The sequence below is a fragment of the Furipterus horrens genome, unplaced genomic scaffold, assembly GCF_987537825.1.
Source record: "Furipterus horrens unplaced genomic scaffold, mFurHor1.1.pri manual_scaffold_2, whole genome shotgun sequence".
In the NCBI taxonomy this organism is placed as follows: Eukaryota; Metazoa; Chordata; class Mammalia; order Chiroptera; family Furipteridae; genus Furipterus; species Furipterus horrens.
In genome coordinates, this window is record NW_028327172.1 from 57941522 (window position 1) to 57966112 (window position 24591).

Consider the following 24591-nt stretch of genomic DNA (forward strand, 5'->3'; position numbering starts at 1 on the left):
AATAATTTTATTAATTTTGATCCATTTTGTTAAAAGTTTGAAAGTGTCACAGGTTCAATAGAATTTAGAAGGATTACTGTTTGGCGTTAGGGATAGTGACAATATAATATATTTGAACTGGAACATTTGCTTTATTGGTAAATAAGATCAAAAAGTAAATACTGTAGTGATGGAACTTTTTCAAAGCATCTGTTTCCAAAACCGTATCTTTTAATGTGGCTGACAGGGATCATACGAGGTAAATGTAAGCTTTGTCGTTTTCCTATGTTTGCTTTTACTGTATTTACATCGTTAGTATTTGAAAATCCTGATTTCTAAGCATCTTGTTCATTTTTTGAGAGGTAGCTTAATTAAATCACTAAGTACACAAATAAATTTAGACAGGCACATATAAAAAAGAATATGCTGTATCCTAACCTTATAGGTAGCACACTGCACATGACAAGTGAACCTCTGATATTGGAACGTGGACGTGCCAGTGTTGCTTTGTATATTAAGTAACAGTGGGGGTTGCTTTTTAATTTTATTTCTACATTACAAATATAGATACAAATGATATTTTCCAATATTTCTATGGATCATCTTTTCATCTCATTTTGAAAGTCACTGGTTGGCAGGATAGGACCTGTATCAACTCCTCAGGTTGACAGTTTGGGCTAAAGTATAATATAAGTTTCTTGATGGCATGGATAAAGTGATGTTGTATCTCCATGGTTACAGATGGTAGTATTTATATTGTTACTTGTTTAGTGTTTTAAATATTTTAAACTCTTCAAATTTCATTGTCATCTTTATCCTTCATAGGGATTCAATGAAGTAGGTATCATTCCCATTATCAGGTGAAGAAATCAAGGCTCCCTAATTGTGACTTTGCTCATGGTTACATGAATAAGTGGCAGAACAGGGACTTAAGGGGCAAAGTCCTTTTCACTAAACTGCATTTGTCTCATAGCCAGTGCATTACAGAAAGTATTCAAATATGTACTAAGTATATTATTAATCAGGGAAACAGTGGAACAAGATGTAAGTGATTTATCTTTCCTGTGTCAAAAAGCAGTTGAGAAAGAGATTCATGATAAATAAGTTCTAAAATAGATAAAGCTGTTTTTTTTAATTGGTTAATATTACTAGCTAGAGCTAATTGAATAGTTGATGCCATGAGTGGGAAATGGAAGAAGGGGTTTTTTGTGAATGCTTGGCAACCCAGTGGTGATTTTGGAGAAGCAAATGGACAATTACTGAATCTGAGTAGTTTTCTAAACTTAAGTGCGAGGGTTTGGAGGTTCTCCAAATTTTAGGAAGTTATCTGTTTGCTGCAATAGAAATTGGCATAAATGAATAGAATCTTAAATTACCCCAGTCTCTGCAAGGCAGTATTTAGAGACTAATGTTTATATACAAGAAATAAAACCCTTAGAAAAAAATTTTGGCCACATTTCAAAGTGGATAGTGTAGCCAAGACTTTTAACTTCTTAATTGGCAATAATGTCAAAAGTCACATAAGTTATTTCATAGTAGCAGGAAAAATGACAGATACCCTGGGAACATTCAAACCAGGAAGGTAACGGGCACAGTGTGTGGTCCTCTTGAGTAAGGGTGCCGAGTACTTGCCCTGTCGTTGAAGGTAGTTTTAGATTCTAAAAACAACAAATTATTTTAGATTGGGAGAACTATAGAATAATATAAAATTTTTAAGAGGAAAATAATTCCATCAATTTAATGTGTCAAGAATATTACACAATGGGTAACTTCCTTGTACATTTGTTTGAGTTAAAACAACAGTTGTAGTTTGTGTTTTTCTTTTTTTTTTTGAGGATTATATAGGATTACTTAGATATATAAATACTATAAGTATATAAATAGTGTGTCTAAAGTAAGAATTATTTACCTGGCTTTTTGAATATTAAATAGGGAATCCACTGATGTAAGAACTATATTAGGAAGCTTGAAGAGAGATTTTGGAACTTCTAGGTCAAGGTAACTTTACTGATAGGGAAACTGAGGTTTGGAGTGGAAAACTGACATTTCCAAAGAAACATTAACACTAAGGGTCAGAATCTGGTCTAATATCATGGCAGCACCACACTCCTTTTACTTTTAAACTTTGTATTTCTTCTGAGTTTCTGTGTTATTGTTCGAATAGGACCTGGTGTTTGTTGTTTTAACTAACTGCTCCCTAGTGCCAGTTTCCTACGCACGGAATAAATGAAAATCCTGTTCCCACAGTGCTTATTGTGTGCATGTGGAAAGAATAACCTCATAGGCTATGAAAATGAAACAGGTTACTTTGTATAAAACGGGACCTATGAAGTGAAGACCATTATCATCATCCTGATTTTATAAATGAGGAAAACAACAGTGCAGGGAGAAAAAGGAACCTGCTCAGGATTACACAGCGGGGACGTGGCAGAGTGGGCTCCAGTCTGCGCAGTCGTGCCTGAGACTATGGCCTTTATTCTGATTTGCAACAAGAACGGTAATAGGAGCGACCAGCCAAGGAAACATAGGTACCTGAACAGTAAGGCATGGCTGTTAGTTCTTCGGAGTACTCAGGCGGCTCTTGAAGGACCTTGGGCAACAATTGGGACCTCAGGAGTTTTTTTTTAAAGAAAAGAATGGATAAATTAGTGAGCCTTGTAACCTGTCGACCCGTATTTGAATTTTTCCTTCTCCATTTAACTGCTTTCTTCATGAAAAAAAAAAGGGGGGCTATTATTCTGAGAAATCATTGTAAGGCTCAAACGATATAGATGAAAACCCTTTGCAAGTTGGGTTTTAAGCCTTTGCCGCATGGATCCTAGGTGTCTCCTTGCAGTGTTTTTGACAATTGACTTACATGTTTATTTCTCTAGTCCTTTGTGCTGGGAAGAAGGCTTGGATCTAGGAGTCCTTGATTACACACTCTAGTTAAGATACCTTCTTTCGGTCTCTTTTTTTTTGTCCCCTGAGACTATTATCTTTATGTTCTCTTGAACATCTAAGGTTTATGAGTACTCTATGAAATGTTTATAAAGTATGAAGTGATAGGTGAATGTTAAGGTTCAATAGTTCTGTAATACCGATGATGAGGAGGAGTACAGTCCTTGAACAAATCTAAATGATCAAAGGACTGTAGCAAAATTAGTCATCCTCTAGTGATTTTCCCCCCTCTTAAAATAACAAGCCAGTCCTCCTCTTATGGGGGAAGTTTATTTGGTGTTAGCCACCATGCTTATAACTATGACTCAGTTGTGCCAAGTAGGTGAGCAAAACCACACAATGAGATACATGGGCCTGTTTCTTCTACTTTGAATGCCTCTAACTCTTTTGGTACATAGGGAAAGTCATTTCATCTGTGATCTAAATTTTTGCTTAGATGAGGAAGTTTCTGGGCTTCTCCAAACATGGTTAGCTTTCTGAATCACATGATGTTGTAATGAATTATTTACATATTTGTTTACTTCATTAAATTACAAACGTCTTAAGGACTGGGGCCTCATCAAAACATATGTATGTCATACCTAGCACTTTGTACAATGCCTGGGAAACATTACCTGACCAGTAAATCTTTGATAAATAAATGAAAGAGCTTAGCAAAATACAAAATAAGTCATGCAAATAATGATTGATTTCAGGAAGTGTAATCATCATACCGGATGAATCCAAGTTAGCAGCCTCTGGTAACATCTGGACCATTCCACATAGATGTCCTCTTCTAGGAGTTTGGAGGCTATGAGTCTTATTCTTAGGAAATAAGAGCATAAAATTTATATAACAATCTCCATTTGGTAAATAACCAAGAAAATCCCTCACAGAGACTCACTTCACCTTTCATTTCCATTTTTAAAAACCATATTTCCTAAAAAGAATTTATACATTGTCATTCAACTTAAGTACTAACTTATATATTTTTTCCTCTTGATGTATCATAAGTGTTCTCTTTTTATTGTTCTATGGGGGCTGGTCGGCAAACTTTTTCTTAGATAGTAAATGTTTTAGGCTTTGTGGGCCTCCTGGTTTCTGTGGCAGCTACTCAGTTCTGCTGCCGTAGCACAAAAGCAGCCACAGACAGTATAAACAAATGGCCTGGCTGTGTGCCAGTAGAACTATATTTATGAAGGCAGGTGGCCTTCCCTAGCCTTAGTTTGCTTAACTCTCTCTTATAAAACTCATATTTATCATTTAAAATGTTATGTAATATTCCTTTGAAGTATTTCTATACTTAACCATTTTTATACTTGAGAACTTGGTCTATTCTTTTGTTCCTGTTTTTGTTTTTACCTTTTCTGTTGTACTGCAGTGAGCGTCCTCTGTGCTTAGTAGGGTTTTTTTTTCCATTTATTTGTATTGGATGATTTCTGTAAGGTAGAGCTCAAGAACTCTTAAAGCCTTGCCAAGACTGCTTTCTAAATCAGCAGAGGAGTGGGGAGCATTGGCTTAGCCACAGCCTGGCCTGTGTGACTGGCATGTGATGGGAGAACAGGGGACATGGTCAAAAGCCTGTGCCACAGAGAAATGCTGAATAGAACTGTGAGGGGTGTAGGTTGCATCATGTGAGGTTACCAATATTAGACTGCCTTTGATCTATAAAAAGTGCAGTTTCGTATAGTTCAGCATAATGAACACAAATTTTGCCAACCATTCCACACAGTTATACCCTCTAACATTGCATCTTGATTGTGTCCTCGGCCTTTGTTTCAGTGTTCCTTGTCCTGAGTTGGGCCTTTAGCAGGGACATGAGGAGTGGTGAGCTGAACTCATGCTAGTGAAGAAATTCTTAGCCACAGGGAGACAGGTGGGCTTCACAGTATCATGTACCACTGAGAGTGAAGCAAAATGTACCTGTGAGTAGCCCATAGTAACTTATCCTGTGATATATAGCTTAGTGTGTGGTGAATCCAAGATTCAAGTTCAGCTCTTTCGGATTCTAAGGCCGTACGTTTTTAACTCTACCACTAAATATGATTTGAATACAAAGATAGTCAGATGCAATAAGGTAATTTTATTTTTAAGTGTAGTTTAGCCTACTCATTCCTCTCAACTTAGGGTTTACAAACCATATTCCTGTTTTTGTAAATAAAGTTTTACTGGAACACGGTCTAGTTCATCCATTTATCCATTCCCTATGCACCTTTTACTTTGCATGTCAGGGTTGAGTGGTTGTGACAGAGGCCCTGTAGCCTGCAAGCCTAAAAATATTATAATATGGCCCTTACAAAGGAAGTACGCCAACTCCTGCATGCAGGGAAAGTAGTGTTGGTATCTTAGAGAGGAGTCCACAAACTACAGCTCATGAACTGAAACCAACCTACTGGGTACCGTTGTCAGGAAAAGTATTGAAACACAGCTGACTGTGGTGCCAATTTGACTGCTTTTGTTTCCTTAAATTAAATGGATGCTTAAAAGTGTGCCCAAGTCCTTCCTTATAGAAACTTAGCATGCTTTTTTTTTCTCCCCATCTCACCCTCTGTCTGTGCTTTCACTGTGGAATATGTCTCCCACCTTCACGAAAAGATGTCGTAACACGAGGATTTTAGGCTCTGGTGCCAAAACCTCTTGAGTTCAAATCCCAGACCTCTCACTTTATAGTTAGCACTGAAATAAGACAAGGGGCCGTATTAGTGAAATAAAGTAGAGAGAATATTTAGTAAACAGGTTACTTTAGTTCCCTCAGATCTGAGTAGCCTAATAAATGTGACGATTGACGGAAGGATTTTCAGTCCTATGAAAATATTCATCATGTTTTCTTGTGTTTTGTTGGAGTGGATATTCTCTGAATGGAAAACTAGTCTGCCAGCCAGGATTTTGTTTCTGTCCCTTAACAGCTCTGTTCACCTTAGGTAGAGGCTACATATCCTCTCTGAGCTGAGCCATTATTTTCTTGCTGGCAAAAAAGGGGTTCATTCAGCTGTCTGCTTCCTCGAAGGCTTATTGTGAGGATTAAATTAGGTAATTTGTAAAATGCCTAGAATGTGGCATTTGCTATAAAAAATGTTAGTTTCTTTCCCTGCCTTTCATACCCAGAAGTGTTTTGTTATATAAATATTATTTGGTGACTAACAATGCTTATCACATAGACATTTATTCCTCTTCCTTGTCCAGAATACTTTCTCAGAATGGAAGCTGTCAGGGTGAAGCTTTTGTTTTGGTTCTCAGAGGCTGATCCCGAAGGTGAAACGAAAAAGGGGCTGTGTTGACTGTGCCTGGGAGGCAGGGAAATGGACCTAAGTGTTGGTCACAGAGTCACTTGGCCTTTCCTTCTCTTATTTAATTGCAGTATAAAAAAGAGGGCAGCCAGGTGACCAGTTACTGCCATGAGACGATGACCGGGTGGGTGCATGACGTGCTGGGCCGGAACTGGGCTTGTTTCACTGGAAAGAAGGTGGGAACTACTGCTGCATATGGGACTGTGAACCCAGCACACCTTGCGAGTCTCCAGGAAAAGTGAGTTGTCATCAATGAAAGATATATTTAGCTTTGTTTTATAGTATATATGATTGTGTATGTTAATTTTTGAAAAATCGTATTTTGATTATATAAAATTTATTTGGCTTGGAAACAAAACTTGACTGGGAAAATATGTTGACTGATGTAACTAAAAGAAGAAAGCTTTAATATGATTGAGAGAAGAAGGCTTTTTTTCCCCAGAGCACCCCAAAAGTAATGTAACAGTGACGGCTTTAAAGAAAATTTATATGAGGACTATGTAACTGTAGTAACTAATTTAAAGAAATAATTTTATTATTGCCATGTAAAAACATGTATAATATTTGTAGATACATATGTTGCGACAAGTATAGGCGATACTAACTGAACATAAATTTTAAACAAGGCAATAGTAACTGAAGTTAAAATTCTTAATAATTTATATAGTTTATGTTGTCTGCTAGGGCTGCCACAACCAGGAGCCACAGGCTTAATGACTTAAACAACAGAAATTTAATTTCCCATAATTCTGGAAGCCAGAAGTCCATGATCAAGATGTTGGCAGGTTTGCTTTCCTCTGCGGCTTCTCTCCTCGGCTTACAGGTGCCTGTCTTCTCTCTGTGTCCTCATATGATTACCCCTCTGCCTGTGTCCTCATTTCCACTTCTTATAAGAACACCATTCATACTGGATTAGGGCTTACTCATATGACCTCTTTTTATTTTACCTTAATTTTTTCTTTAAAGGCCCTATCTCTCTAAATACAGTCACATGCTGAGGCCTTCAACATGTGAATTTGGAGTGGACTCAGTCCAGGCTATAACATTCAGTTACTTTTTTCGTTAAGTCAGGTGCACTTTAGGTAACTGTGAACCACACGAATAAGAGATTTCAGACTATTATTAGTTTGAGGAGGAAAAGAAAAAGGAATAACTATCGGTAGCAACTTTTCGCGTTTTATTTAATTGTGAAATCCACAGAAAGTGTTCCTGACAAACCATCAAAAGCAGGCCACTCTAGCAGAGAGTGACTGAAGCAGAGAGGAGGTAGGGGAGGTGAGTTTAAAGAGGACAAAATGCACTTGTTGGGGAAAGTGCTGACCCAGATCTAGACTACTCCATGCCCGCATTTTGAAGGTAGCTTTTCAATTGCTTGGCCTGGCTTGATCATTGAGCAACCCATTTCCTAATAAGCTATTCACTTTTTTACCCTACCATTTAGAATATACCATGTACTATTGTACTTTTTTGATACTGCAAACATTGCTTCATTTAGTTAAGAAGCTAAGCTGCTAATTGGAGTGTTCAGAATGTATGTTTCCTCACCAGTAAAATGAGCATTTGGCATGAAATTAAGCTCAAAATCCCTTTCTGTTCTTAATGATCTACCAATCCATAGTAAGGTACATTATTTTTAATCTCACTGGATTTTTAAAAAATATATATGTATATACTTTTTTAAAATCTTCACCTGAAGACATGGTTAGTATTTTAGAGAGGGGGGAAGGGAAGGAGAGAAACATCAATTGGTTCCCTCTGGTAAGCGCCCTGACTGGGGATCAAACTTGCAACCTAGGTATGTGCCCTGATGGAAATAGAACCTGCAGCCATTCCATTTATGGGATGATGCTCCAACCAAATAAGCCACACTGGCCAGAGGAAGTCTATATATACTTCACCTGTTAACTCCATAATATGCCAATCATAAGCTAGTTTTCAGCCATCACATTCCCTGGACCATGGCTGTATAAGGGTATAATTAACTGGAAAACGGGGAGACCGGCAGTGTGGTCGGAGGTGACATCACACAGTCTATGCCATTACAGAACAATTGTCAAGTTCAGCGGTGGTTGGTAAAGCTGGTTCAGTTCTATTCCCTTTGTCAGGGCTTCTCATGTTTGTGAAAATGGGACTAACAAGTGATGGGGTTCCATTTCCTGGTTTGAATCTCAGTGGCTTTATCCAGAGTCTCACTAGCAACTGGTTACTGTAACCCTAGACCAAGAGTCTCTGCCTGCATGTGGGGATCACTTCCAATTGTAAAGGTAATGCTGCAGGTTGCCATTCCCTGTGCCAGACTTGAACTTCTTCAGGAAGGTGGTTTTGTTCTCCACGAGATCCAGTGCACTGAACATGCCAAATCCTTTAATTTGGGTGGGAACAAGGGCATCGCTCATGTCTACAAGAGGGGTCTGGGTGTGAGCATTGTAGAAAGAATAAGCAGCCTTTAGACTCTTGTGAGTTGGGTGGTTCATGATGGTGGAGGGAAGTGTATAAAAACAGGAAGTCTGTCACCTCACCATTTGCATTCTCCACCACAGAAGGGTCAGTGGTATTCTCCTGGGGATAGAACCAGTGCTCTGCCTCTGCCTGGCTCATGACTGGGATAAGACAAAAAGGCTTTAGATACCTGGTGAGGAGCTGGTGCACTACTGGAATGTCCTTGTTTTCTGCTGGTCACAGTCCAGCTGTCTTAGACTAGGGCAGTTGGCAGAGCTTCCTGGTAGCTGTATAGTCATATTTCTACTCAGATGGGGAAATGTCAGTCAGCTTCTGTGGGTTTAGGGACCGATGCCAGTATCTGCAGGCGTCAGTAGGCTTTGGTAATACCACCCCAGCAGTGTAAGCAGCTTGGAAAATGCCCTGCAGCTGAACCCACCCAGCTACCTCACACCTCAGGACTGGAGCCAGCCTCCAGGAGTGCCGCTTCTTGTGTACACACAGTAAATTGTCTTAGATATGGTTGTTCGCTGTGATGGCTCTGATGAACCCAACCAGTTTCTGACCTGGGATCACTCGAACCCCACGGTGCCATTGGGGAAGCCAGCCAGGCAGCCGGAGAGCCCATAAGAGAAATATCAAGGAGTAATCAAATCAGACCATGTCGTCATCTTCCACATAATTCTCATTCAGGAGGGTCTATAATTCTTTTAGCAAACCCTGGCCCGCCAGGTCCAAGGAGTGCCAGGTGAAGCCCTGGGACAGATGTGGGGCTCCTGGCGGGTGTTGTCTTCATCAGGTTCCACGGACCGTGGGTGTTTTCCGCTCCTCCCGGTTTGGCGATGGGCTGGGCGTCCCAGAACCGGTTCCTTTACTTGCTACTTTCCTCCACTGTTTTGATAGGTCCCTGGCCCACTGCACACAGTTCAGAGGCCTGCTGTATTTCCTGGATCCTCCCTGCTAGCAAAGAGTTCATCTTCACAGGCTGTTCCGAGGCTGCCTTTCTCTTTCTTCTTTTTCTGTTTCTTTTTCTTTTTTTGTCTTCAGCATGATTGGCTCATCTCAAACCACCACCCTGGTTGTCACTGTTGTCCTCGTTTTCATAGTCACTGTAGTGCTCACAGCCGGCTGTGTCTGGTCCCTTCTGTCCTCTGAGGCCACGAAGGCGCTGGTGACTTTAGACCCAGCTCACTCTTGTTTGCCAGGAGCTGGCCTCCGTGCCTCCTTAATCTCATAGGATCTCAGACACTAAAAATAATAGTTTAAGACCTACTTTGTCATTACTATAATGCACAAAGCATATGATGTTTTGCTATATGATACAACAGCGAGGGAAGTAGAGCTGGTTCCTGCTCCTCAGATACTTAGAGTCCATGAAATAGTGACTCTTACAAGTGGGTATTTCTAGGTACACATTTACAGTTTAAAATTTACTCTTGTCTAAAGAAACAAATTAATTTGTTTTTGTTGTTGTGATAGTGTTGTGAGAAATATGATACAGGACAGGCAGTTTTATAATCTTTAATAAAGGTACCTCTCTGGTTTCACTCTTCGCAACAAATTGGGGAGAACTTTGGTAAAAACAAAGTCGTAATCAATGTGGTTGCACATTTTTCTTATAAATTTCAGTGCTACCAGGTTTTTGACTATATCAAAATAGTTTCTCTCTGAACATCTAAATTAAGAAAAGTTCACAGTATGCCTAAGATGTTACTCAGGTTAGGTACATCTTCCTTTGCATAATGGAAAGTTTATGGAAGTCTTGGGTAGTGAGTCACACTTAAGCCACTAAATCTTACTCAGTAGTAATAATATGATAAATTCTATAATTCTTAGTACCTGGCACATAGGTGTGATGCATGTTTCAATTAAATGAGTAATCAACTCCCCCAATTTTTTTTTTTTTTTTTTTGCTTTGTAAACATGCTTTTAGTATGTTATATTTATTTACATCTGAATCCAAGCATTTAGCATCAGGGAAACCAGTGCTTCTCAAATTGTGATGTTATTGTGAGTCATGGGTTGGGGGAGGGGGAATCTTATTAAAATGCATATTCTCATGGTCTGGGTTGCCTTCTTAGAGTCTTCATTTCTAACAGTTTCCAGGTTAAAGAACCGAATTTCAGTAATAAGAACATAAATCAAATGTTCATATGGAGTAATTTTTTTGAATCATGTAGTTATACTGTTTGCCATGTTCTATATACGTTATACAGTTATATCCTCTTCTTTTCTTTTAAATTATTATCACAGAGTTATAAAAGTGCATTGTAGGAATTGTAGGTGGTCCGAAAGATGGTCAGTCACCCTGTGTCACCACTCAGAGATAACCATGTTGGCATTTTAAAAATGTACTCATAAATAATACATTGTACTTTCACATAACTAGTTAATTTTTTATGAGCTTCTTTGATACCCTGCTTTTTAATTTAATATAGTGTTAGTACCCTTCCATATCACTAAATAATCTTCTAGATATTTTTACTGAATAAACTGTATAGTAAGTTAACTACCATTATATATTTAACCAGTGCTTTATCTTAGAGCATTTGTTTAGGTTCTTTATAATCTATCATGAATATGAAAGTATTTCATTGAACAATTTTAGACATATATCTTACTTAGCTTGAAATTTTATTTTCATAGGAGACATTCCAATTCCAGGCAAAAGTGGATGGTGCCTTTTGGACTCATATCTAGTGTCTTCATATATTAACCAAACCCAATTTGCTTTGGGACCAGGAAAGCAGTTTTGTTTGAACAAAGGATATCAACACAGACTATACTATAAACAACGTTTCATTTAAAATATGAGGGACAATGAGGAGGATGTATTTCAAAAGCCTGATGTCTGTAGAGCCAAATTAAGGGAATTTTTCAGATCAAAATTGCTTACCATTTATTGCTGGAAGGTCGGATGTTGTCACTCAAGGCTCCCAGGGATTCCTTAGCTGGGTCAATGGGGCACTTGCTGTGTGCCTCACTACAAGATGACTTGAGAACACTGGAATTTCATTTGGGTGAAAAATAGTTCAGGGGTCCTTAATATTTTAATTTCTGTGTTCTGAAATTGGGTCTTATAATTTCAGTTCATCTAAATTTTGTGTTTATGTGATTTTGCTTGTCCTGTTGACTGTTTGGAAACCTCTCTCTATATTGTGGTATACTTAATGTGAGGACTTTTTAATACATTTTTATTTTAGAATAAAGATTGTTTTGAAGATTTGAATAAACTGCTGATGTTACATACCAAAAATATTGCCTTCCTGAAAAATTATACCCCTTTCCATTTCAACCCAGAGTATAAGAGTGCCTATTCCAGTGGAGTCTATTTATATCAGTAAAGAGGGTACCTAAAGCTGTCTTATTTTCATTGGCAGGTATTCCAGTAGGCTCTACAAATACAATCACAACTTTGTGAAAGCAATCAATGCCGCTCAGAAGTCTTGGACTGCAACCACATACATGGAATATGAGACTCTGACCTTGAGAGAGATGATTAGGAGAGGTGGTGGCCACAGCTGGAGAATCCCCAGGTAATGAAGCACTTCTCTTTACCACTAACAAAGATGTTTGTGTTGAATGCCATTCTCCCTTCCAGCCAACATCTTTCCCTGGTTTGCCCACCATTTTCCTGGTCATCCCAACATAATTTTTTCTGTTACCTTTTTTCTCCTGACCATCTTCCTCTCCTAGTCATACATACTCTAATGCTCTCCAAGGCCTATTTAGGGATTTTGCTTTCACAGCATCTGACGCTTCCACGACTCCCTTTCCATTTTCTGAATGCTGGCGTAGTTAGGGCTTTGTCGTCTCTTTCCTTCATTATGGATCAGACACCTGCCTCTGGTCTCTTTGGTCTCTTTCCTTCTCTGTCCCCATTCTTAGCCATTCTGTAAAATATTGCCAGTTTCATGTTTCTATACTCAGCTGTTATTGTGTTACTTCCTATTGTATAATGAATAAATTTAACTTGGTAGCCAAAACCATCTGAATTTGACCATAACTATATTTATTACCATGACCTGCTTTCAAACACATGACACACAATTACTGGAAACTTTCTTTCATATAACCTCCATTCATGCCATTCCCTTTGCCTCAGAGGCCAATCAGTTTGCCTGTAATAACTGTCAAATTTGCCAACTGTTAAAATCTCAAAAATCCTCTCTGTTTTAAGGTTCAACAAAAACATGTTTCTTGTTTATCACTATACCTCTACTCCCCTCAGCCAGAAGTGACATTTCCCATATTTAGCTTAGATACCCCATGGTGTATTCTTACTTTAGGAAATTAGGTTGTAATACTTCTAACTTATATAGCCAGGAATTTGGTAGATTTTTAAAAATTCTTTCAAAACTCTAGCTAAGTATATCAGAGTATATAGGAGCTTAACGTTTGTTAATTAGCCAAGAATATTTCTGTGATGCTGTACCTTGCTTCAGGAGAAATTTATGTAACTGAAGGGCAGGGAACTAAAGATTGATAGGGAGCTAATGGGAGCCAGTAAATTGTGTAGGCAGGTGTTTTTCCTTAGTACATCAAAACATTTTCCAAATTTCTGAGAGTATATGGATCATTTCCTTAATATAAATGGAGTCTGGTTCAAATCGTATTGTTTGAACAGGCCACTGACTGGTTGTTAACTAACTACAATACATTCTAACTTTTTATCTGCACACTAATAATCTTAATGCACTTGCCTTTTTCAGCTCCAGGGTTGTTGGGATGTTTTCCTATCAAACTGATAGCATTTTCTCACAGTTCTGCCCCTTTTTCAAAAAGAATATACAATATTCTCAATATTATATACAATATTTCTCAAAGTGTGTTCTAAGGAACTTCTAGTCTGTGAGATGCTCTTGATATTCAAAATTGGTGAATGGAGCATGTCGTATCCGTTCTTAGGTCATAAAGTGAAGGGGGAGAGGGGCTCCTGAAGGAAAGATTTGAGCCTCAGACACAGCTGCTTTGCCGCGTGTCATGTGCCAAGTTTCTGAGGAACTCTTAACTGTTTTTTAAAGATTTCATTTATTTATTTTTAGAGAGAGAGGAAGGGAGGGAGAAAGAGAGGGAGAAATATCAATCATCAATTGGTTGCCTCCTGCACGCACCCCAACCGGGGATTGAACTCATAAGCCGGGCATGTACCCTGACCTGGAATTGGCCACCCTTTGTTTTACAGGACGATGCCCAACCAATTGAGCCACATTAGTCAGGGCTGTCTAAGGAAATCTTAGGCTTGACTCTTCTCTCCTTCTGCCCAACCACCTTCGTTCTGGAGAAGGGCTAGTTTAATGATGGGCGGCTTTTTAGGCTAAGGTTCCATAGAGGGTTTGAGAAATGGAGATGGAATTGAGTGAAGTTGGGAACAGTGAAGCAGACTTTGTGGTCTAGCTGCCTCATTTTCAGTAGCATTTTGTATGTAATAAAAACTCAGAGATTCTTAATTTTAGGTATAGAGTGTTCGTGATCTTAAGATCTTTGATTGATGTCACATAGCTAGTAAGTGGGGAAGCCATTTGTAGGAGGTTGGCATGGCTGTGAAATACCTGCTCTGAAATTCCTTTATTATCTTCCATATTTCTTAGTGCATTATTGGATATATACAGGAAAATTATTAATATTTATTTATTGATTGAATCTTTTGGCCTCTCAATATAAAATCATAGAAATTGTTTATTTCCTTCCAAAATTTGTTTGTACCCTGGTTTTTATTCATAAGCCTCAGAAAAAATAGCCAAGATTTTAATTTTGGTTTATTCTTTTTTCCTGCCCTACATATAAAATTTTAATGAGGGTAGCTTTTTATGTACCTTGGTTGTTCCATGGACATTATCCAAGTTAAGTGTTTTATGGCATTACTATAATTTCTTTGTAGTTTTAATGGTAATTTCTATACATTTCAGTCTCTTTAAATTTAATTTAATTTTATTTTTTATTATTTTTTTTATTTTTGGTTTTTCAATTACAGTTGTCCCCTTTTCTCCCAATTTCTCTCCCCCACCCAACCCACTCCCTCTCCCGCAACATTTCAGTCTCTTATTGCTGTCTTTCATATGGTCAAAGACAACCTCGTGTTTATCGTCTAGCAATGTCCCTGGCTTAGTTAATATTTCAGTGAAAAATTAGTTGACACTGCTGTATGGAATATACTGTCTATTCTATACAGTCCTCAAGGTTATGATTGCTAGTGATAAGTGATTTTTTCCTTTGTTTCATCTCACTTTTGCTTTGTCCTAGCATTAACTTAGATCATGTCTAAGAAAAGTGTGTCAGAGAAAGAGCTGCTTGGGATTAGTTGTGGAGGACATGAAGAAGCCCCAAAATAATCTTTGCCAGTGACTAAGTAAGAACCTGGTAAAAAAAACCAACTTGGTAACCACTGGAAAGTTAGAACATTGTGGTATAATAATACCAAGTTGAGTAAGAAATTCAAGTAGTTTACAAAAACAGAAAAATAAATGTTACCACAATATAACAGTAGTGCCCTAGCAAAAAAGTGGATGGAGCAGAGAGAGAAGTGAGTTTTTGTTGGGGTTGGTGGTTGGAGGCTGCTGTGTAAGCAGTTATTAAAATTAGAAGTCAGGGAAAAACTCTAAGGGGATTTCTTCTAAGCAGTGGACAGCAAACATTTTGGACAAAAAGGAGCAGTAGTACGAAGGCATTGAACAGTGTTCAGGAGACTTGGGCAAACTTTAAGAAGTCTAATGTGGCTGGCACTAGAATGCTTTGTTTGTGTGTGTGTTTTAAATCTCTAAAACAGAAACTTGTAGAACACTTTCCTTTACTTCTCTTACCTCATTGTCACTGCCACCCATCTCCCAAGTCAGGCATCGGTAATTCCTCTATTTCTCTTTATCCTTTGTAGGCCACCTTTAGCTTCCCAGGTCTGCTTTCTTCGTCAAAATCTGTAAAAAGTAAGAGAATCAGTTATTGAAGCATACTAAAAATAGCATTGCAGTGATATTCGCAACCAGTGTCATTTCACAGGGGATAATGAAAACCGCTAACAAAACTTAGTTGTGTAGTAGATATATTTATGAAGATTGTCACATTATTGTGCAATAGACACATTGAAACATTGATGGGACAAGTGCTGTTTGGGTCTCAATCTAGATCTTAGCCAGCCAGGAAGTTGAAATCATGGAATTAGCAGTTAGGAAATCATCCTGGAAGGAAAGACAGTGTATTAATGTCAAATGTATATTTCCATTGTAGGCCCAATCCTGCACCACTAACTGCTGAAATACGTGAAAAGATTTTACATTTGCCATCATCTTGGGACTGGAGAAATGTTCGTGGTACCAATTTTGTTAGCCCTGTTCGAAACCAAGGTAACAAAACAAAACAAAACAGTTTAATTTTTCATTAATTTATTTTGAAACATTTATTGAACATTTACTATGTGCCAAGCTCTGGGGTAGATTCTATAGATACAGAAATGCAATGGGCATGATTGACTTTCAGTAAAGAAGTGGAAATGATATAGCCACTAAATACTCACTTCTTCCTTTTGTATCCATGACAGACTTTGCTACTAGATAATCTCTCCAACTGACAACAGAATTTCTTAATTAGCCTTCTCAATATAGGTTCTGCGTAGCTAATGAAATTAATCAGAGTGATATGTAAGCCAAACTCATTTGTCCTCCTAGTAGGAGAGACTCATATAGAAACAAAGAATTGCATTCAACTAGAATTGGTCTTCCTTTTGCAAGTGGTTTTCTAGACTCTTACTTCGCTGCCTGTCTTCCCATTCCCTGCCCTGACCCCATTATTTAGTCTTTAATTGCTATAGAAGCCCAGAAAATGGATCCGTAATTATTTTTCTGGTAGATTTTTTGATCTGTGACCTTTCCATTGACTTTATGTCAGAATATTATATGTTATGGTAAATATTAGCCCAGCTTCCAAAATGGTGACCTGGGATTAGAGCCCAAGTTTACCAGAAGCATAACTACAAATTCATCTTACCAGTTATTTCCAGAAACTGGATACAGTATGAGTAGATTTAATAACTCTTCCTTTAATAGCACTTGATAGCAAATCATCTTATCCTACATTTTAGCCAACAGTAACTTGGAGAATCATTTATATAATACTCAGGTTTATTACCTGTAAGCTCATTTTCAAACTCATTACAGTACATATGATTTGTTACTATAAAATGGGTGTAGTATTTGCTGTCTGGAAACATTCTGATTCATGTCTCCTGAGAGGATTATAACTTAATAACACCCAAAGATAAATTGTTCTTCCCCTCTCCTAAAAATTCAGTGATAATCAGCTTCTGCTTCTCAGCATTCACCACTTCAGTTCCATCCTCACTGAGCTCTTGCAAAGTGTTCTAAATGTAGAGAGCTTTGGCGGGTCTTTCAGCAGCCAGTTAGCAAGGTTCCTGTCCTTCAGCCAACACCAGAGGTCTCATCTCTTTGTCTTTGCTTTGTACCAGTTATTCTAAGACTCTTTGACTCTAGAGAAAGTGTGGAAATCTTTCCCTACCTTCTCTTTTTCTGAGGAGGGCTCCTGTGATTGGAAGTGAGAAAAATTCGAAGGTAATTGAGAAATGAATGCAAAGTGAAATTAAAGGGTTGATGTTAAAGAGAGGATTAGAATTTTCTCTACCATCAAACAGATTTCCTATACTTATTTGAAAGGATTAAGTAAATACTGCATGTCAGTGTTGATTATGAAGGCCTGGTACATGGTTGCTTCTGTGTGTTTCTTGTTTATAAAGTATCTAACATGTGTTAGGAAAATTTTTTTAATGGCTAAGGATATAAAGACTAATGTGACATGGTCCTTGTCCTAGACACTTACAGTTTAGTAAGACCTACAAGCAAAACATTAAAATACAGTATGATGATTTGAGAAAGTGTTTTTAAAATTCATTGCAAGCATAGGAGAAGGTGGGAAGGAAAGGTTAGTTCCACTCACCTCTCAAAAGATATGATTGTGATGAGACAATAATTCAGGGGAAGAAAATTGGACTTTCTAAAGCCAAATTCTTTGACATTGGTTTTCTTGTAGCTTGGAAAAGCTAATATTGTATCCAGTGTCCCATATTCCTTGAGTGTTATGAGTTGTACAGACATGGGTAATTTAAAAACAGAGGGATTCAGTAGATTAATTGCTTTTGAATTGGCACCTCATCTGTAATATCTTGTTCAGCATTTGAGAAAATAATGTACTTAGAGGTTCCTCTTTTGACTTTCTTTTGGTTTTCTCTACTTTCAGTTGTAAAAAATATATTTTCTCTTCCTACTAATTGGGCTACTTGGAAATTTCCACTAACTCTAAGAACACCAGTGTTCTATATAACTCAGAATTCAAAATTAGCCACAGTTAAGGGAATTCACAAATGTATGCAGAGAGCAAATCAAGATTAATGATAAAAAGATACTGGGGGTGGGGCAAATGAGGCTTTATCTTCACACTTGAAAACAGATTTATTTAAGTACCAGTCTTATAGCTAGGTTGACTTTGAAGTGTGAGAGGGAAGAGAGCTAAGCTAGGAAATTGGAAGAGATGAACTTTGTTAGTTTTTATTCCAGCTGTGCTGTCATTATTTATTATACAACATCTTCAAGAGAGAAGAGGGATGTCTCTCAATTCATGTTAATTAGGAAATGCAGAGTGTTTTACCAATGTTTAAAATATAGCTTGTTTCAGCCTTGTTTTAAGTATTATTTGTGCTATTAGAACTGGGAGGCAGGAACCTTAAACTCTCTGCTTTAATCTATTCATTTTGCACACAAGATACAGAGAAATGCCAGAAAGGTCAAGAGACTTGCCCAGAGTCACACAGCTGAGTGACAAAGCAAGAGGGTGAGGTGGAGGGGAGGAATCCTGACTCCTTACTCCTAGTTTAGTATATTTTCTGCCCTTGGAAGGTGCAGCTGAACATAGTTAAATTGTGGGAAAATCACATAATCTATTTGAGATTGTGAAAATTTGATTTTTGCAGAGTTCTATCTGGGCCAGATCTAACCTAGCCTTCTTAAGGGATAATAGTTCTTTTAGAATGTAGTCCCTGCTTTGACTTTTGCTAAGTCATTAATTAACTTACACATTCTTCTGGGAACTACAGGGGCTTGAGGGAGGTTATCTCCTTTTTTCATTCCCATGATTTCTCTGTCATTCTCAGTTCTTGAGTTTACATGTGGCTTGTCCCTTCCACAGTGATGGATGGTCAGAAGTAACCAAGAGAGGTTATTTCTGTGGCTGCCATGGGCCAAGAATGCTGGATAGCCAATATGGGGTTGTTTCCAGACTCTTGTGCGATATTATATTTTAAAGCCCCTGGTGTTTCATTGTAGGAACACTGGCTTTGGCTGTTTACTGTCACCATATAGTTCTTTGACATTCTGTCACTTGAAAGGTCAAGGGTGACTAAGGATAACGTTATTTATATGGTCTAAACAAAATGTATAAGTTTGTTTTGATCTACTAAGTAACTAGATGACAGGGAAAGAAAATATGAAGATTCATTAAAGTAGATATAGACCGATAAACTGAGAAGTACCCTTGGCCTCCATTAGGAGTTACTTAGGCACTAGTCCCTGCTATCTGTTAGCAGTGTGACTTTGGACAGGTCATTATTGCTTCTTTCTGAGTCTCAGTGTATGTATTCTCACATGAGTGGGTTGTATACTAGATGAATTCCAAGGCCCCCTTCCAAGTGTTGTATCTTCTAAGGCTCATAATTTAGGTGATCCTCCAGCATCAAAAGCAGAATATGATATGATATGGATAAATCTGAGATGTTTATGGGGACAATTTGGGGAACATAATAAATGGTAGCAGTTAATAGGTAGTAGGGCTCTAACAGATTCTAGGTTTTGGATCTATGATATTGTTGAATTACTTAGAGGAGGCTTACATTAGGGTCTAAGGTTCTGCCTCCCTTATAGCTTAGATATAAGTCAAGGTTGACTATTTCCATTGAAGTAATTCTTTTTTCCTGGATATAAGTATTTATCTATAGTGTTCATAACTTGACTCTTCTTTCTACAAACATGCATTGAGTTCCCTCATTGCATCTGGCACCAAGATGAAGAAAAATTATCTGTGAACACTCAAGGAAATTTACATTATAGTTTGTGGAAAACAATATAAGTAATTCAAGTAGAGTTTAGGACGTTGGAGGCTGAGCATAGAGTATCCAGGATTTCCTTTGCACTAAAGGAGGAATAAGATCAGCAATTACCTTTTCCAGGTAACATATTTTGGATGCATAATGTTCTTTTGAATATTTTTCCAAGGAAGGCAGTTACTAAATTATTAAATTCATATTTATTAAAGAGAAGAAAGGCAGCATTCTCTATGAAAAATGAGTTTTTGAATTGTAATATTGTATGTTCCCTAATCTTATTTTGTGTGCATGAGGGAGAGCTCACCATTCAGATAATTGGGTAACTGATATTAGTAAAGTGAACAACATACCAATTGTGTATAATTACATTTAATACCAATGTCTTGGATTTGGTACAAGCATATCTTCATGTAGAATTTGTATCAATGGCAAAGTGAAAGAGGCTATGTAATAATAGAAATATTAAAATTATGTTCATTTCTTTCTAGAATTAACACAAGTAGATGTCTCAATTTTGTTATATATGTGCCATATTTTCTTATTTATTTCTTAACTACACATATTGAAGAAATGTAGAAAAATATTATTGTTCACATATTTTACCTCATGATACAACATTTTTCCTTTTGAAATAGCAACCATGTTCCTTGCATATGCTTCTTAAGTAAATTAATTTTGTCTTTGTCAGAGCATACAGGTGTTGTATAAAGCTGTCTTCTTTTCCCTTCTCCCCACCACCATCCAGCTTTCATGTTTCTCTCTCCTCTTGATAATACTTTTCAGGGACCATGGCTGATACTCTTTTTTCCCTCAGAGCCAGCCTGCTTTCAATTTCACTACTTCCATCTGCCTTATATCCTTTCTTCATTAGCTACCTTAAATATCATATCCATCATTATGATTACTCTATGACCCTTCTTGGGCTTTGTGGTATTTTGCCTCCTGGACCCTAGTTATATCTGACTCTCGACAATACACTCATACCTGAGCCATTCTTAGGGTTAGTTCCACCTAGCAAGTTGCTTTAGAAAACGCTGCTCTAGAAATACTTAGAAGCTCAGTTTACATGTATCCCTCCATAGTTTTCTCTCAATCTGATGGCTCAGAATGTTGCAGACATAAACCATTTCTTCATGATCAAGAAGAAGACTGTAAAATGCTTTGCAGAAGTTGGGAGTTTTTGTTCTTTTCTTTTTTAATCTTAAAATATTCTCAAGGAAAGCCCCATATAGTAACATTTGCGTTCTGATGGAAAAGCTGAAATCTTAATGTGTGCCTTAAGGTCAATTATGTTTGTCGGTGGACTCTTCTTTATTGTGCTCATCTTTATGAACAACAACCGCAACACCCAATGTAAATATATTAATTCATCTGATCCATTCAGCTTTTTCTTTGTTTCTTCATGAGTGCTTCAAAGGCCTCCTGGGTTATGTATCTTTTCTTTTTCCATTACCAGCATCTTGTGGAAGCTGCTACTCATTTGCTTCTATGGGTATGCTGGAAGCAAGAATACGTATACTAACCAACAATACGCAGACACCAATCCTGAGTCCTCAGGAGGTTGTGTCTTGCAGCCAGTATGCTCAAGGTAAGTGTTGATTTCAAGCAGTATTTCCCTGTGTGTAGTTGGGCATTGCTGGCAAAGGCAAAAGGATGGTATAATAGAGAGAGCACAGCATCTGTATTCAGAAAACCCTAGTGCAAGTTCTGGCCCCATCACATACTAAGTGGCTTCTTATGGAATTCACTGCACCATCCAGCAAAATGTCAGTAGTTGCTATATATTGAGTGAGCACTGCCTTTTAGGAGCCTCTTATATATATTATCCAAAAATGCTCAGAACCTTGAAAGAGTAGACATAATCCCTAATTTATAGACAGGGAGCAGACATGTAGCTGTTCTATAATATTTTGAAAGCCATACAGCTTCTAATCCTTAGAATTTCAGTTCTCACTAAGGTCTCCCTCAAAAACCTAATTCTTATTAAAACCAAATTGATACTGGTTTCTCTTTAGGGTAATTTTAAAATTTGGTGTGTACCTTTTTAGAACAGGGCATATGTAATGTATGTAGAAGCCTAGTTGCCATTGATTCAAAGAGAAACATTCCCATTTTAAAGTTTTATTTTGTCAACCCCAGATTTGGCTAATAGAAAGTTTCTCAGCTCACCAGTGAAAGTGCTAGTGAGTGATTATTTGTCAATGAGTCTCTCATTCTTTCTGAAATACTTATCAAACAATGACATTGGCTTTGGGGACTGTGGTGTATCAGAACAGTCTTTCCGTTTATGAAGAGCCATGGTGTGGTGTCTGGATATTTAATAATGACAATAATAGTGAACTTTTATTGCTTTTACATGAGGTGACTAAATACTACAAGAAAGGTACAATTGCTATATATATTTTACAGATAAATAAACAGAGGTACAGAGAAGTTCTTCACACCATTTTGGATTTGAACCTACATAGTCAGGCTTCAGAGCCTCCCGCTTAACCACTATGCTATAGCAACCTTCTGGTGCTGAATAAATGTCTGTTAAATAGATGGGGATGAGAGACAGTGAGCTAGATGGCTAGTGGTTAGATGAATGAAATGATATTTAAGCTAGAAGTAACTTCCGGAGTAACAAAAAATTAATGGTGTAGAAAAGAAAGACTAGGGAATGGGACAATTTCTCCTTGTGCCCCTTTCTAATAACAGGGTAATAACTCTATGTTATTCATCCTCAGGCTGTGATGGCGGCTTCCCATACCTCATCGCAGGAAAGTACGCCCAAGATTTTGGACTGGTGGAAGAGGCATGCTTCCCCTACACAGGCATTGATTCTCCATGCATGCTGAAGGAGGACTGCGTTCGTTACTACACTTCCGAGTACCACTATGTGGGAGGTTTCTATGGGGGCTGCAATGAAGCCCTGATGAAGCTAGAGCTGGTCCATCATGGGCCCATGGCAGTTGCCTTTGAAGTCTATAATGACTTCCTCCACTACCAGAAGGGGATCTACCACCACACTGGTCTGAAAGACCCTTTCAATCCCTTTGAGTTGACTAATCACGCTGTTCTGCTGGTGGGCTATGGCACTGATCCCGTCTCCGGGCTGGATTATTGGATTGTTAAAAACAGCTGGGGCACTACTTGGGGTGAGAACGGTTACTTCCGGATCCGCAGAGGAACCGATGAGTGTGCAATTGAAAGCATAGCAATGGCGGCCACACCAATTCCTAAATTGTAAGGTGTACCTCCCAGCATTTCACGCTAACCACCATCAGTCATGAAAGGGGATGATTTATTCAGACTGGAGACTTCTGCAGTAATTTCAGAAGATTACAAATAAATTCCTATGAAGCTTTTTGCCTTCAAAATTAAAACTGCCCTTGATTTTAATATACTTTCCTATTAACCACTGACCTAATTTTTTCTAAGTTCTCAATTAATGAGGTTTTTACAGCTGATGGCAAGCTATGCATTAATGTATTTTGCTGATCACATCTAATTCAAACATGCTATATATTTTTAGAAATCCATATGAAAATCGCAAGAAAATATGGCAATGACTATTAAATTTTTTTAAAGGTTTTTTTTTTTTGTAAATGATCAAGTGATATATATTAGGGAATTTATATGTGTACATAAGAGAACTTCTACCATTGGCTCCTGCAGTTACATTCAGATTCACTGTGTCACTTATATAAGTACTTCAAGAAGAAAAGCATTTGAGGGTATTTCAATTACAAACAAACAAACAAACAAAAACAACATGAAACTTTATGATAGAGGTTATGTTCAAATGATTAGTGAATGCTAAAATTATCCCCTGGGTATTTGATGAGCCAAAAGTCATAGAGAAAAGAAACTAGAATTTTGATAAAAATCTTGATATTGGTTAAACCTTTTATGGACTATCCTGAACTTGAAAGTATCGGTTAGCCTTCATTGGGCGAGTTGTAATCGCTTAATTAGCATAATATTGCAGTTTAGATTTGGACAGATCTTTGGGTCTGCAAGATATATTTCACAGTGCTATGAAAGCTCTCTGCTGAGTAAACAGATGGCATCTATTAGAAGTGATAAAAGTAGGCAAAATTAGGCAGTCAAGCTCTAAAACATCAACAAGAACCACAAGTTTTTTTGGAAGAGACTGTAGGTAGAAATCATGGAGTCTAACCTCTGCACATGAAAAGGCTACAGCTTAGAAAAAGGAAAAGTAGCACATCTGAGGTCACACAGGTGGTAAGTAATGGAGTCACGAGTAGCTCCTTGATCTCCTAAGTCCTGGAGACACTGAATCTCAGCACTTTCCACCAGAGTATCCAAAATCCTCAGGGATGCTAGGTGCATACTTGAAAGTTTCACCTTGACATGGTAAGTGTCTGAGTTTTGTCTTAACCTCATGTCCTTTCTGTATTGCAATTCACTACGATGACACTTTAATTCTCCTTGAACCAAAGTGGCATTCCAGGAGTTTGCCTCATGTTCAAGGTGTGGCTTCTTGAGCCTCTTGGCACACTGAGACGTACCTTGAACCTTTTCACTACATGGTCACAACAGAACATCTGGAAGGCCTCAAAAGAGGTGTATTTTCTTTATTACTGTTACCAACTGAATGTAATTTTAGTCTTACTTTATGCCTAGCCTTGTTGCTTTGGGAAAGTGTAAAAAGAATTTGAAATCAAGCATGAATTTATTTTGCACTAAAATTTATAAAGATACTACTTGTCTGCTTAACAGATAAGATTTTATTGACATGCGCACATGAGTTTATCCTCCAATGTTCTATAGGAAAGCAGTCAGAGGACACATGAGAGCAAGTCATGAAGACGCAGGGAACCTGTGGTTTTGCACAATTTTCTGAGGGCCCTGGCTGAGCTC

At 37.9% G+C, this 24591-nt stretch overlaps 1 protein-coding gene and 1 pseudogene across 1 annotated transcript in view; one reads left to right on the plus strand and one right to left on the minus strand.

The window, feature by feature from the left end:
• The window catches only part of CTSC (cathepsin C), a 35433-nt gene extending 12343 nt beyond the window's left edge, over positions 1-23090 (plus strand). Inside the window, exons 3-7 of the mRNA XM_090265751.1 lie at positions 6257-6423; positions 12005-12160; positions 15846-15961; positions 21179-21310; positions 22452-23090. Of these exons, the coding sequence (XP_090121877.1) occupies positions 6257-6423; positions 12005-12160; positions 15846-15961; positions 21179-21310; positions 22452-22954 (1074 nt within the window). The 3' untranslated portion in view covers positions 22955-23090. The remainder of the gene's footprint in view (positions 1-6256; positions 6424-12004; positions 12161-15845; positions 15962-21178; positions 21311-22451) is intronic.
• Positions 8389-9859, minus strand: LOC150018628 (glycylpeptide N-tetradecanoyltransferase 1 pseudogene; annotated as a pseudogene).
• Positions 23091-24591: the final 1501 nt, after the last annotated feature.